Source organism: Glandiceps talaboti, chromosome 18 (genome assembly GCF_964340395.1).
Source record: "Glandiceps talaboti chromosome 18, keGlaTala1.1, whole genome shotgun sequence".
Lineage (NCBI taxonomy): Eukaryota > Metazoa > Hemichordata > Enteropneusta > Spengelidae > Glandiceps > Glandiceps talaboti.
In genome coordinates, this window is record NC_135566.1 from 3,634,968 (window position 1) to 3,648,329 (window position 13,362).

The following is a 13,362-nucleotide window of genomic DNA, read 5'->3' on the forward strand; positions in this document are numbered from 1 at the left end:
ACATTCATTAATGTGAGGGAGTGATGTGAAACATTTATTTTGGTCACATATTTCATATATTTCAAGTTTTGTCATTTGTATGGGGATCCAAAGATTTTCAAGTGACTTGGTAGATGGCTACAGGCAAAGTGTGTATTAAGCTGATACCTCAGCTACATAAAGCTGACAAAATCATATATCTCATTATGAGTTCATATCAGGTTCACATTCATAGTAGTTGATTATTCAACATTCACAAATTCTCAAATCTCTAAACCTGCAAGGGAAAAGGCTATACAATATTACATGTAAAGATAGTGGCGTGCCGGGTTGGAGATATAAAACAACAAACAAACAAACATGATTACTAGTAAGAAACCAACTACAGAACCTCAAACACAAGAGACAGAGTACAAAAGTTAACAGGTATTCATTAAAAGTAAAAACCAACTCAAGAGGGGGTGTCACAATTACAAAAGTTGGAATTGAGAAAACCACTACCATTGAAGAAAAAAGAAGATAGTCACATGCAAGGTGCAGAGAAAAACACACACTTGAAACACTGTTTCATATTAATAGGAAACATATACGAATTGGAGAGTAGTTCCCGTAACACCATGAGTAACATGCATTTTGTATCAGTGAGGAGGAAAACAGATGCTCAGCGCACCCTTTAATAGTAAAAACACTGGGAAACACATAGGAATTGAAGAACTAAATACCACCACTGGAATATGAGTCACATGCAAGGTGTCAGTGAAGAGAAAAACAGACACTCAGAACACCATTACATAGTATATAGGAAACATCTATTGGAGGGTATTTCAATAACATCTTTGATCAGACATAAGACAGTAGCATGCAAGGTGCCAGTGCATAGAAAACAGACAGACGGAACTTCACATCAGTAGGAAACACATAGACCTAGCCAGGTGACAGAAAAAAGCATATATAAAAAGGAACCTTGTTTGGGTGGTGTGTCCATGGGAGGTAGGTCTGGGTCAAAGTCTTGGGACAAAGCATTCTCAATTTCTGCAACAAGGTCTACAATATAACAAATACATAATAAGAGGAAATAGTCTTTTAATACCATGACACATGCTAAGAGATGTGTAAAGGACAATAGAGGAAATTCATCATAGCAAAGATTGTGTTATTGAATTGTGTGAATCAATCACTGATGTAGATATGCTGGGTGTATTATTGAAAGTACATGTTAGTGTCACAAACACCAATCATGCTGGAAGGGGGGGGGGTATAATGGTATTGTCACAAACACACGCAACAGTTGCTGTGGGAAGGTTCACAAACACACAGAACATACTGGATGTGGGAAGGTTCACAAACACACAGAATATACTATATGTGGGGAGGTTAACAAACACACAGAACATACTGGATGTGGGGAGGTTCACAAACACACAGAACATACTGGATGTGTGGGGAGGTTCACAAACACACAGAACATACTATATGTGGGGAGGTTCACAAACACACAGAATATACTATATGTGGGGAGGTTCACAAACACACAGAACATACTAGATGTGGGGAGGTTCATAAACACACAGAACATACTAGATGTGGGGAGGTTCACAAACACACAGAACATACTGGATGTGTGTGGAGATGTCCAAGGTATTGTTACAAACACACAAAACATGCCAGGTGTGGGGATCATGTTCTGGTACTGTCTGAAAAACACAGAACATGCTGTATGTGAAAATGTTATGGATACTGTAACAAACACAGACATCATGCTGGGTATGGGATATGTTAACAGTGAGTGTATCACAAACACAGAGATCATGCTGGGTATGGGATATGTTAACAGTGAGTGTATCACAAACACAGACATCATGCTGGGTATGGGATATGTTGACAGTGAGTGTATCACAAACACAAATTCTAGACATAAGAATGGTTGATGGAAGAAATACTTAGTATTCCAAAAACACACTAGATATAGGAAAACTTGGAAGTACTGTTACAAACACTCAGAACACACAACACAAAGAATTGTCAGTGCAAAGCGAATACCTTTACAGACCCATAGAATACACTAGATGTAAGAATACCAGTTACTTAGCACAAGTACCTTCACAAACCCACAGACACACAATCAAGAAAACTTGTAGCAGGATTGCAAATGGGACAGAAGGATACTAGACAACATCTTTCAACCCTCATTTCAAAGTATGGCATCACTACAAAACCTTTCAAAATGTAACTTTAAATGTAGTTACTCGTCACCTTACTACTTAGGGAGACGGTTATAATTTTGTGTCTTTCGTTGTGATCAACAACAAAGTAAGATGAAATACTAATGTCTAAATCTATATTATTCTTGATCATAATGATTACAAATTTCTTCAGAATTGCAGGTTATAATACAATATTTCATATATTATCTAACAACAGTAAAATGGCTTGAATTTTTGACTAGTTTTGCACCCCACTTTGCCTGATTTAACGTACGTCACTGAAAGACTGACTCTGATACAACTCGATCTTATTCAGCTTGTCCTGCTAACAATAGCAAGTTGATAATTATGGTTTGGAAATCGAAGCAGTTTGCCACATCCCCAAATGCCAATAGAGGAACATCTCCATAGCTGATAAATCATGGTGGCAACTGATTACACAATGTTGAAAATCAGACAGTCTGATGAGTATTGTCGGACTCAGTCATTCAGTGCAGGATACAGACACAGTCATTCAGTGCAGGCTACAGACTCAGTCATTCAGTGCAGGCAACCTCAGTTGGTTTTTAAAGAAATTCAAATTGTATTTTTAGACTTTGAAATGAGAGTTTGGGAACAGAGATGGGGGGGGGGGGGTGTTTATGGAAAGAACTAACACAGATGACAAAGTTATAAGACCTTCTATCTTAGTCTCCTCAATGACTTCTAAAACTGCTTCATCATCATTTGTTTGTTGTTTATCTAAAGTTTGCTTGGTGTCAGGGTCAGAGGTCACCACTGTGTCAGAGGTCACCACTGTGTCAGAGGTCACCACTGGAGATTTTATAGCAGTGCTGGGAGGTGGTAGTGATGGCAACAACAACGGCGATGGTGGTGATGGCGATGATGCAACTTGTTTGTCAGTTTTAGGAGATTCCTGATCAGCAGATTTCTGAGATTTATCTAGAAATTAACACATCACAAAGACAAAGTATAGAGTGAAGTTTGGTGAAGACGAACATGTGAGTGACGTTGTAAACTGTTGGTAGAGAGACAAACATGTGAGTGACATTGTAAACTGTTGGTGGAGACAAACGTGAGTGGAGTGGTCAACTGACATCACACAAGTCATAGTCTCTCTGACTGTGTGTCAACTTGAAAACAAACATTAGGTGTAGCACATGGTGACAACAGCATGATGAAGGAAACAAGGTTATAAACATACAACATGAATTGGAATAGGAAGTTTGAACTGAACATTGCATTTTGAGCTCCAGCATGATTAGAGATCAAGCATACTCAACTTGACAGATACAACACATGTATAAGTTGGACTCTGGAACTGCAGCATGGAGCTGTATGTTGATAACATGGTACACAATTGTAACATTACCATAATTTGTCTATTTCACAAGTGAAAACCACACTGTGCAAGTTTCAGTGTTATGAATATTTATCCTAACTGCATTACTTTCACATGTGAATATCCAATATATTTGTTACTTTCATGCGTGAATATCCATAGTACATTTATTTCAAACTCTGGTGAATATCCAATATATTTGTTACTTTCATGCGTGAATATCCATAGAGTATTTATTTCAAACTCTGGTGAATATCCAATATATTTGTTACTTTCATGCGTGAATATCCATAGAGTATTTATTTCAAACTCTGGTGAATATCCAATATATTTGTTACTTTCATGCGTGAATATCCATAGAGTATTTATTTCAAACTCTGGTGAATATCAAATATATTTATTACTTTCATGGGTGACTATCCATAGTACATAGTACATTCACTTCACAAGTGAATATCCAATATATTTGTGACCTTCACATGTGAATATCCATAGTATATTTATTTTAAACTCTGGTGAATATCCAATGTATGTGTTACTTTCATATGTGAATATCCATAGTACTGGTATATTCATTTCATAGGTGAATGTCCAATGTATGTGTTACTTTCATATGTGAATATCCATAGTACTGGTATATTCATTTCATAGGTGAAAGTCCAATAACATGTTACTTTCAATTGTGAATATCCAATATACTGTTACCATCACAAGACAACAGGAATAAATTTACAAAACAATATAAAACAGACGACTGTGAGGTAGTAAACTATGTAGTACAATGACCTGTAATGAATTTCATGAATTCTATACTTTATCATTCCAATGAATTAGTAATGAAAGAATTATCACATTACATAATTTATATTTTATTTATGGAATTTATGCATGACGTTAATAAAGTTCAATAAAAGGAATGCAAACATGGAATTATTAATAACTATGTTTTGTTGTTGAGATGTTTGACCTAGATAAGAATGACCTGATCGATGTCTACAAATAATTTAAAATTATCGAAACACGGTGCCATCATTATTGTCTATTTTAAGAGAAATATTTGGGTGGAATCTAACATGACACTATAGTACTTTCAATGCCCCTCTATACAGCTGTAAATTTTAATCCCCAAATTTGGAGATCACCAATGAGGGCAGAACAACACGGCATAATCTTATAGACTGTCATGCCTCCCTGTCAGCCATAAGAGATGACCAATGAAGGTAGAAAGACAAGATGTAATCTTATCATCTACAGTATGTAAGGTACAACATGTCATTGCCTCCCAGTCAGCCACAAGAGACAAAACTGGAGGTAGAACAACACGACATATCTTACAGACTTGTGAGATAAGTGATTGACGATAAAACAATGTTGTGAATTCACTAACATCACACCAGTAGACAGACAGACAGAGAAGAGACTATAATACCAGAATAGTACTCTTCCATCAATATGAAACTGGATTTGTCTTGTCATATCCTTGCCTTTATCCTTTCAAATCTTCTATTTCCTAGTCTTATCAGATTCACTGATTACTTGGTCACTGAGTTATTTTTGATGTCTATCGGTACATATCAGCAGTATGACAGTTAACATTATCATCAATTTAAATGGATTTCATTCCATACTAATGACTAAGAATGGAATGTCTAGCGCAAAGGAATTGTTCAGTTAGCTTCCCAAAATAATGTATTATGTCTGAAGACATCGACTGCTTTGCTGTTTTTACATGTTTATTAATAACCCTATTGTGTGAATTTCACATGTAAACACTAATGTGTGAATTTCACATGAAAACTAAACTTGAATGTTCATTTCAAATGTGAACACTAATCTCAAACATTCATTTCATATATGAACACTGTTTGAATTTCACATGTGAACACTGATATTAAGTGTTCATTTCACATGTGAACACTTATATTGTTTGAATTTCACATGTGAACACTAATATTAAGTGTTCATTTCACGTGTGAACACTTATATTGTACATTCATTGTTCACATATGAAATGAACATACAAAATCATTGTTCACATATGAAATGAACATACAAAATCAGTGTTCACATATGAAATGAATGTTCAATATTATTGTGTTCACATGTGAAATGAATCATAGACAAGGGTCTGTGAATGAATGTACAATATAAGTGTTCACATGTGAAATGAATGTACAATATAATATTGTGCATCAAATGTTACAGAACTTGACTGAAACTAGTGTTGCAGTACATTTTCAACAGAACCCTTTCAGCTACGCAAACATCCACACATGACAATGGTCTCTTGATTATGTAACGACTGTTCCATAATGTCTTTGTTATGTCCTAGGTCACCTGGGTACTAGTACGGTAGGTGGGGTGACAGATTTGTAAGTGAAAGTTTGCCACCAATAACATCCATCACTTAGAACACTAAGATGGGACAAATGCTCCAATATCTTGTAGTTTCCCTGGTAACAGTTTGTTCCTGGCTAGTCTTATGAAACACTAAACTTGAAAATGAAGTTTGACATTACTTCAAAATGTTTGTCAACGTATCAACGAGAAAGTGAAAGTAAATCATTGGAAAGCAATGAAATCGTGAAAGTTAGTCAACTCAATTAACAATATACGATGTATTTTCACAAAGATACTGTGATTACACCTGGATCTTGGAATGAGGTACTTCACTCCATGATCTATGTCAAAATACAGAGTTGTAGGGTTATAATCTAGTACTAAGTAACAATTGTCAACATTGACAAGGAATCATACATGTAGATTACATTTACATTATCAACTGAACCAGAATAGAATTCAATCCTACCTTCTCCCTCGACAGGTTCTTGCAAAAACTCTGGCATGTCTTCATCTGTAACCGAGCATGTCATACAGTTCAAATTAGATTTGGACAAGACAACTGCACTCAGCAGTCTGAACATGGTGAAAGACTGCAGTGGGTAAACTTAATCACTACATATATAGAGACCCACAACCAGAGCCTCCAGAGACTAAAGCTTAGAGAACAATAGCACAAAGTCAGAATTCATCACTGGTAAAGTAATGGCAGTGCTTCTTTTTTATGACAGCACTGGCCAGGTCTGTGACTGAAGTCTGTGCTACAACCAGGAAGAGTGGCACACACACCACAGTACAAGCATGTATTGACTGTATGACAACAAAGACTACACAATGTATAAAGTTGCTGGTATAATTAGGTACTGAATAGGGCTCTATCTCTGTGTACAATAGCGGTCAGGTTGAGCTAAAACCACAGACAGAAAGATTAGAGGACAGTGTAAGAGCTATGTACTGGTATGACAGTGAAAGATAAAGAATGGACAGATAGATAATAGTCTGGTGACTGAGAGACCATATAATGCATGCAAGATATGACAGTTTGAAATGATGATATACAAACACTGTAGAGTCATTCTTACAGCAAGTTGGTCCGTCACATAATTTTTTTAACAACTCAAGTTATAAAAGTTTTAATTATTGAATTGTCTTTTTATTAAATCCATTTCATATTATCATTATAATATTTTCGTCTGCAACCAAATGTCATGGTAGTAATTTACACTAAACTTTTTGAAGAAAAAATTTGCGCTGAAGACACAAGCTTTGCTGTAATTACATATGACCCACTGTATTCATATATTAAACAATCATGTACTCATACTACTGCACTTGCACAATCTTAGTCTCAACAGAGATGGCGCTGTTGTGTTTGAAAGCAAGGCTGTTGACCTCTGACCTTTGAAGTGCTAAGAAACCTGCTAGTCATATCATAAAGTTGTTTGAATTTGTTAACTTGATGTATTTATTGCCAAAATTGCAATTTTCTCTTTTCATTCATGATAATGATTTGATGAAAATAACTGATACCACCATTCTCGCAAGTGAAGGCATGTTTTTGGTACAACCCCCCCCCCCCCCCCCCCCACACACACACACACAAAAAAAAATAATGGTGCCAATGGCATTGTAGCACAACTGTGAAGTTTGGTAAAGTTTGTGGTTATTTTATAAAAATCTTTATCCATGTACTGATCCATCCAATATGTACCAATGATTTATGTTCATGCAGTTTCTTAGTTTGTCATTTTAAAGTATATTTGATGTTTACTTGCCTAACTGCAATACTTTTTAATTGTCCATCTACATACGAAAGTAATGTTCCCTCCAATTTCTGAGGTGATCAGTCTGGTGGTTTTTGACTTTTAAGTTAAATTTACATGCAAATACACGCAACTGCACACACACGCACATACACACACGCAGTCACACAAGAAAGCACACACGCACGCACGCATTCACACACACAAACACACACACACACACACACACACACACACACACAAACACATACACACATTTTGCCATGTCTATAGCACTACTGAACCTTAGTTCAGTTGTGCACATAAAAATACGATGTGTTGTACCAATGCCAAAAGAGATCTGTGGTGTTATAACAATGGATAGACATACATATTCCTATTCAAATGTTACTTTTGTTGGACAGTAGTATGTAAGTTCTGTAACAGAAGTACAAAATGGCTTGAATTGTGTACGTTACGCCAAAAAAACTGTACTTCGATTACTGATGCAAGACAGGAATGGTCAGAGCCAACAGTCTTACCATCAACTCTAAACCTACTTTCCAATGTAATTCTGCAAGCAGAGTAGGAGCACACCAGTAAATCCCAATAGAATAACAATTATTAGGAATCTTAGTATCTATGGCAGTAACTCATCTCTTTGGAATTCAAATTATGTCAAGTATCTTAGCTTCTCTCGATGGATATCATAATTTTAAAGTACAAATGAATCATAATTCATGAGATGAAATTTGACAAGTTTATTCTGGAAAGTAGAAAATGTTATCCCTCCTTACAGGAAAACAAGTCTTTAATAGACAATAAAATATGCTGTGTCACTCAGTGAAACAGGTTTGACCGATGTGTGAGGGCGCCCCGTCACAGTATACCTTACAGCCTAAGTACTACTAATAGAGTTACTAACAAAATAAGTGTTGGCGATAGTCTTTCTATTACATGCCTGCTACAGTACTTAGATTCATCAAAATTAAATGAGTCTGATAATGAAGCAAGAGGCTGGTCCCAATAAAATCCTTTAATTTAAATTCTTCCTGTCCAGTAGAATTTTTCTGTACTAATATAAAAACCTGAAATTAATATTTGTTCAGATCCTATCAGTTTAATATTAATATTAGTTGACAAATAAAATAATTTATCGCTGTAGTATAAATGTGTGACCATGCATATATATATGTTTTCAGTAGGGACATTCACATGAGTTGTATGTCAGCTGTGATCAAACACCAACTTCCTATACCAATCCCCACCATGATTAAAAAGCCATCACCCAACAGCTGAACCCATATGTGTCCCCAAAGAAAACACATATTTTTTGAACTATTCACATTGTGTGATCAAGTCCGTAGTAGATGGATCAAACCATTGCATTCTTACTGTTCCAAAGTAACTATATTGTACTGTCCTATTGATTCTTGGAACCATGAACAATGTAATCTCCATTATTCATATTATGTGCTTTAGCATGTAATAGATGGTAATTTCAAAAGAACTGTTATTTTTGTAATTATAACATTTAAGAATTGCTTTGTCAAGATATTTCACATCTACTGTAATTCTCCTTTTATTGTGTGTTCAATTTCTGTGAAGGTTTCACAAATTAGGAGTGTCTCCCAACTATGATGTACATACAGTCATTGTCATTTCACTTAGACTGTAGTCATGGAAACAGGAGCAATCACAACAAAACTAAAAATGTCAGGATAAATAGAGTGACATAAAATGACAGAAAACAAAGTAAAATTTAATAAAATTTCATCTTTGAATCTTTGAGTCTGAAAAGTACAAGATATCAAACAAGAGAAGTTTCCTTAATCAGATTTTGACAAAACTGAGTTGATACTAAAGATGAGTTACTGCCATAGTTAATATGTAATCCCAATACGGTATATAAGGTATCTACATAGTCTACTAGAGAGGGGCAAGTAACCAGGTTTGGGGGTGGGGGTGGGGGTGGGGGTTTAACTTAGTAAAATGAGCTGTGCTATGGCTTAGGTTACCTTCTGTATTAACATCATCTTCGTCTAATATGCAAATGAAGTGATAAATGATGATGAACACACAAAGGAAAAAAGAAAAAGTTAAAACAAATCAGACAACAGCAAAATATCTTACTTTTAAAATATACAAGTTGAAAAGTAAACCAATAATAAAGTGTTATAAGAATAATGAAAATTCTAAAGTGATATTTAAACTAAATAAGATTATTAATATAAAGAAAACAGTGCTTTGATTCTCTAAATCTAAATAATTATTACATTTTAATCCCATATTATATCTTAATATATAAAATGATGAGCCTGTGTATTTCTATGGAAAGAAAGAGAGTGCATCTGAAAGACATTATACCAAGCCTTCCCAGCAAATGAAATTTAAAAATTCTTGTCATTACAGTCAGTTATTTCAAGCTAGCCCATCTTTAGACTGTAAGATATGTTGTGACGTTTCGCCCTCACCGGCCTCCTCTCACAGGGGTGAGTGTTAGGGGTTGGCCAATGTTTGAGGGCGCCCCATCACGGCGTACCTTACAGACTCGCCCATCTTTAACCCAATGTCAAATTCTTGTTTTAGATTTGTCACTGGTTGGAATACGAAAGGAGTCTAAACTGAGTTTATATGTTTTTGAGATGTAATATTCTTTTCTTTTCAGAATATATGGAGTTCTATTACACACATTTTGTTTGCATCTTTGTATATTACCAAAGGATCAGTGGTCATGACTACACTTTAGCCCTCACTTTCCAAATCTGAGGCACCCTCTTTCATGAATACATGCAAAATGACCACAGTATGGGTTACTGACAATTGTCACGATAGAAAGTTTACCTGTAGGGCAATGAAGTCAATGTCTATAGACATTTAATAATGTGTGGTTAGCCTGACTAATGTCAAAAATTAGTGACTAAATAAATGGGACTTATTAACATTTCACTTCTCACCATTCCATAATACTGGAGTACAATAAATTTCCAAGACTTTCCAAGAATGTTTTGGAATTCAAAGACTTTGCTGGGGTATCAAGAACCCTGCAACTCCTGCATATGTTGATACTTGTGTTATCATTTATTGCTACAGTTATCCCTCAAGCATGTCTTGCAAAAGTCTCAAAGCAAGTACATGAATGCTTTTGAGCAGTGTATTGTCACTACCTTGCATTATCAGCAACTACTTGACAGAACCAACTCAGACTATTTGTCTATCTTTAGTGAGAAGAACTATCTGTTTGCTTATATACCCCTCAATTCTTATTCTGAAATAACTTTTGATGTAAGTTTACTATACCTGCTACTCTCTCTATGAAGTTAGAAGGCACTAAACCACGTCTACCATCCATCAACTCCCCTTCATAATAACAATCCTGAAAATAATTCACAAATGAATATATCAGTACACCAGTACTTGAACACATTCCATACTACCATACACATAGATATGAAAATATCAGTGCGCCACAGTACTTGAACACATTCCATACTACCGGTACCATACACATAGATATGAAAATATCAGTGCGCCACAGTACTTGAACACATTCCATACTACCATACACATAGGTATTGAATATATCAGTACACCAGTACTTCAACACATTCCAAACTGCCACACACATAGATATATTCTCTAGTAGGGAGGAGGCCCAGCTGGTAGTTCTCATTGGACAATGAAAGGTCATATAATAGTATACAATTTATTAGTACCTCATCCATACTACCGTATACATAAATATATTCTCATGTTGAGGCTAGCTGGTAGTTCTCATTGGACAATGAAAGGCCATATATACATCTTATTGCTACCTCATCCATACTACAGTGTAATCAGATATATTCCTGTGTGGAGGCTAGCTGAGAGGTCCAATTGGACAATGAATGGTCTTATAATTTTATTATCTACCTCATCCATACTGCCATATACATAGATATATTCCCCAGCGTTGAGGGCCAGCTCAGCTTCAGGGTGTTCGTTGGGTGAGTATTGTAAAGGATCATAGCTATAGCGTGCAATGAAGACTGACAACTTGTCACGTTTTGGAGGTATTGTTTGCTTGAGAACACTCATGTCAATCTTGTCACTGATGTCATCCAGTAGATCTCCAGCTTCACTCCCACTGTCCATCTGTAATATAGAAATAATGTAATATAGATATAATGTAATAGGATTACAACATTCATATTGTAACCTCTATCCTACCAGGTCCCCAATTATACAGCTGGGTTGACTGAGGCACAGTTGTGGTTCAAATCTTGCCCAAGGACTTCAGCAGCTCAGGAACAAATGATAGCACCGAGAATAGAACCAATAATTTCGATGGAAGACAATATTTTATACTACTATAAATGGACAAACTGTACAGATATCTTCACAATAACTATACATATCTCTAAATAGTTGTTTAAGACAATCAAACTTTGGAATTTTGACATTTACGTTATAACACAGTAGTAGATTTATGTACAAAAAGAAAATGAATCAATAGAAAGAGTGAATTTCACACAACATGCCAGCATTGTGGTTTTCCTGTGTTTTGCTTGTCTGCCGGGTAGATTTTAGGGAAATTCTGGGATGGCAAACAAAGTATTTAATTGATAGAGCCTTATTATTGATATCCATTTTATATACTTTGATTGAAATTTGAACAGCTACACAAGAGATTCCAATATTAACGACAAACGTAATTCATTTATCAAAATGCATACTCAGTCAAATACATCAAAAATTACAGATGTCACAATTATTACTTGTCATAAAGTTTGGGTTGACTTAGATATTTTTATTGATTCAGAAGTTATTTGTTATCATATCCATATCTGTTAAGTCCTGTGAGGCAAAAGTATAATACCAGTGCTAGAATAATGACGATGAAACTGAGTTTCAATTTGGTGTTTTTTGGTAATCAAGTGAAATTTTATGTGATGTGAAATCATGAATTGTCTACCCAGAACCCAGTTTATGAAAATATTTTTATTTCCTGGAGTGGTTGTTCTCCTTAAAGCTGTGACTTAGTGGAATAATATACTTGTTTTTTTTACATTTGTTTTCAGATATCCGTTGATTTTTTTACATTTGTTTTCAGATATCCGTGGATTTAATATCTTTCATGTATTCATTTAATATATCCAACCTGTTTGATACTTGTAAAGCTGCGACGTTGTGGTTTGATTCAAAAGTTTGTTTTTGTTTTTTTGAAGATATCCATTGATTTATATTAACCTTTCATATATTCTTCTAAGACACCCAATCTGTCTTGTACTTCGCTAAGCTATGACTTACAGGATTAGACACAATATAAGTAAGACAAATCCTCCTGATTAATTAACTTCATGCAATGACCTTTGACCTCGAAGCCCCAAGTGTGCAACATCACCAACCATTCACCTGTCATTTTCAGATCATGACATCAGTCATCCTGAATAAGTAACACAGTCTCAACTTTATACTGTACATTTTATTACTTATTAACCATTTTTTTAAAAGTCTGTTCAGATATGCTAAGTTTTTCACCTCACTCATTTTTTAAAACATGATAAAAATAATTTGCTATGAAGGTACTTGATGTTTCTCTGAAATCACAAGTAATTGTAGGTGATGTGAAATTATGAAATGACTCTCCAGAACCCATAGTTTATGAAAATGTCTCTATCTCCTGGAGTGGTGTCCTCGTTTAAAGTCATCACTTACCAGGAGGAATATTTGAGGCTACTGATGTGAAATAACATTTTTTATTCAGATATCGACA

At 35.2% G+C, this 13,362-nt stretch overlaps 1 protein-coding gene across 3 annotated transcripts in view; it reads right to left on the minus strand.

Annotated features, from left to right (window-relative positions):
• Positions 1–13,362, minus strand: part of LOC144449607 (uncharacterized) — a 145,729-nt gene that overhangs the window by 24,420 nt on the left and 107,947 nt on the right. For all 3 annotated transcript variants that reach the window (XM_078140177.1, XM_078140176.1, XM_078140175.1), the window contains exons 15-18: positions 11,520–11,741; positions 10,908–10,983; positions 9,626–9,649; positions 6,335–6,379 (exon numbers count right to left, since the gene is read on the minus strand). In XM_078140177.1, the coding sequence (XP_077996303.1) occupies positions 6,335–6,379; positions 9,626–9,649; positions 10,908–10,983; positions 11,520–11,741 (367 nt within the window). The remainder of the gene's footprint in view (positions 1–6,334; positions 6,380–9,625; positions 9,650–10,907; positions 10,984–11,519; positions 11,742–13,362) is intronic.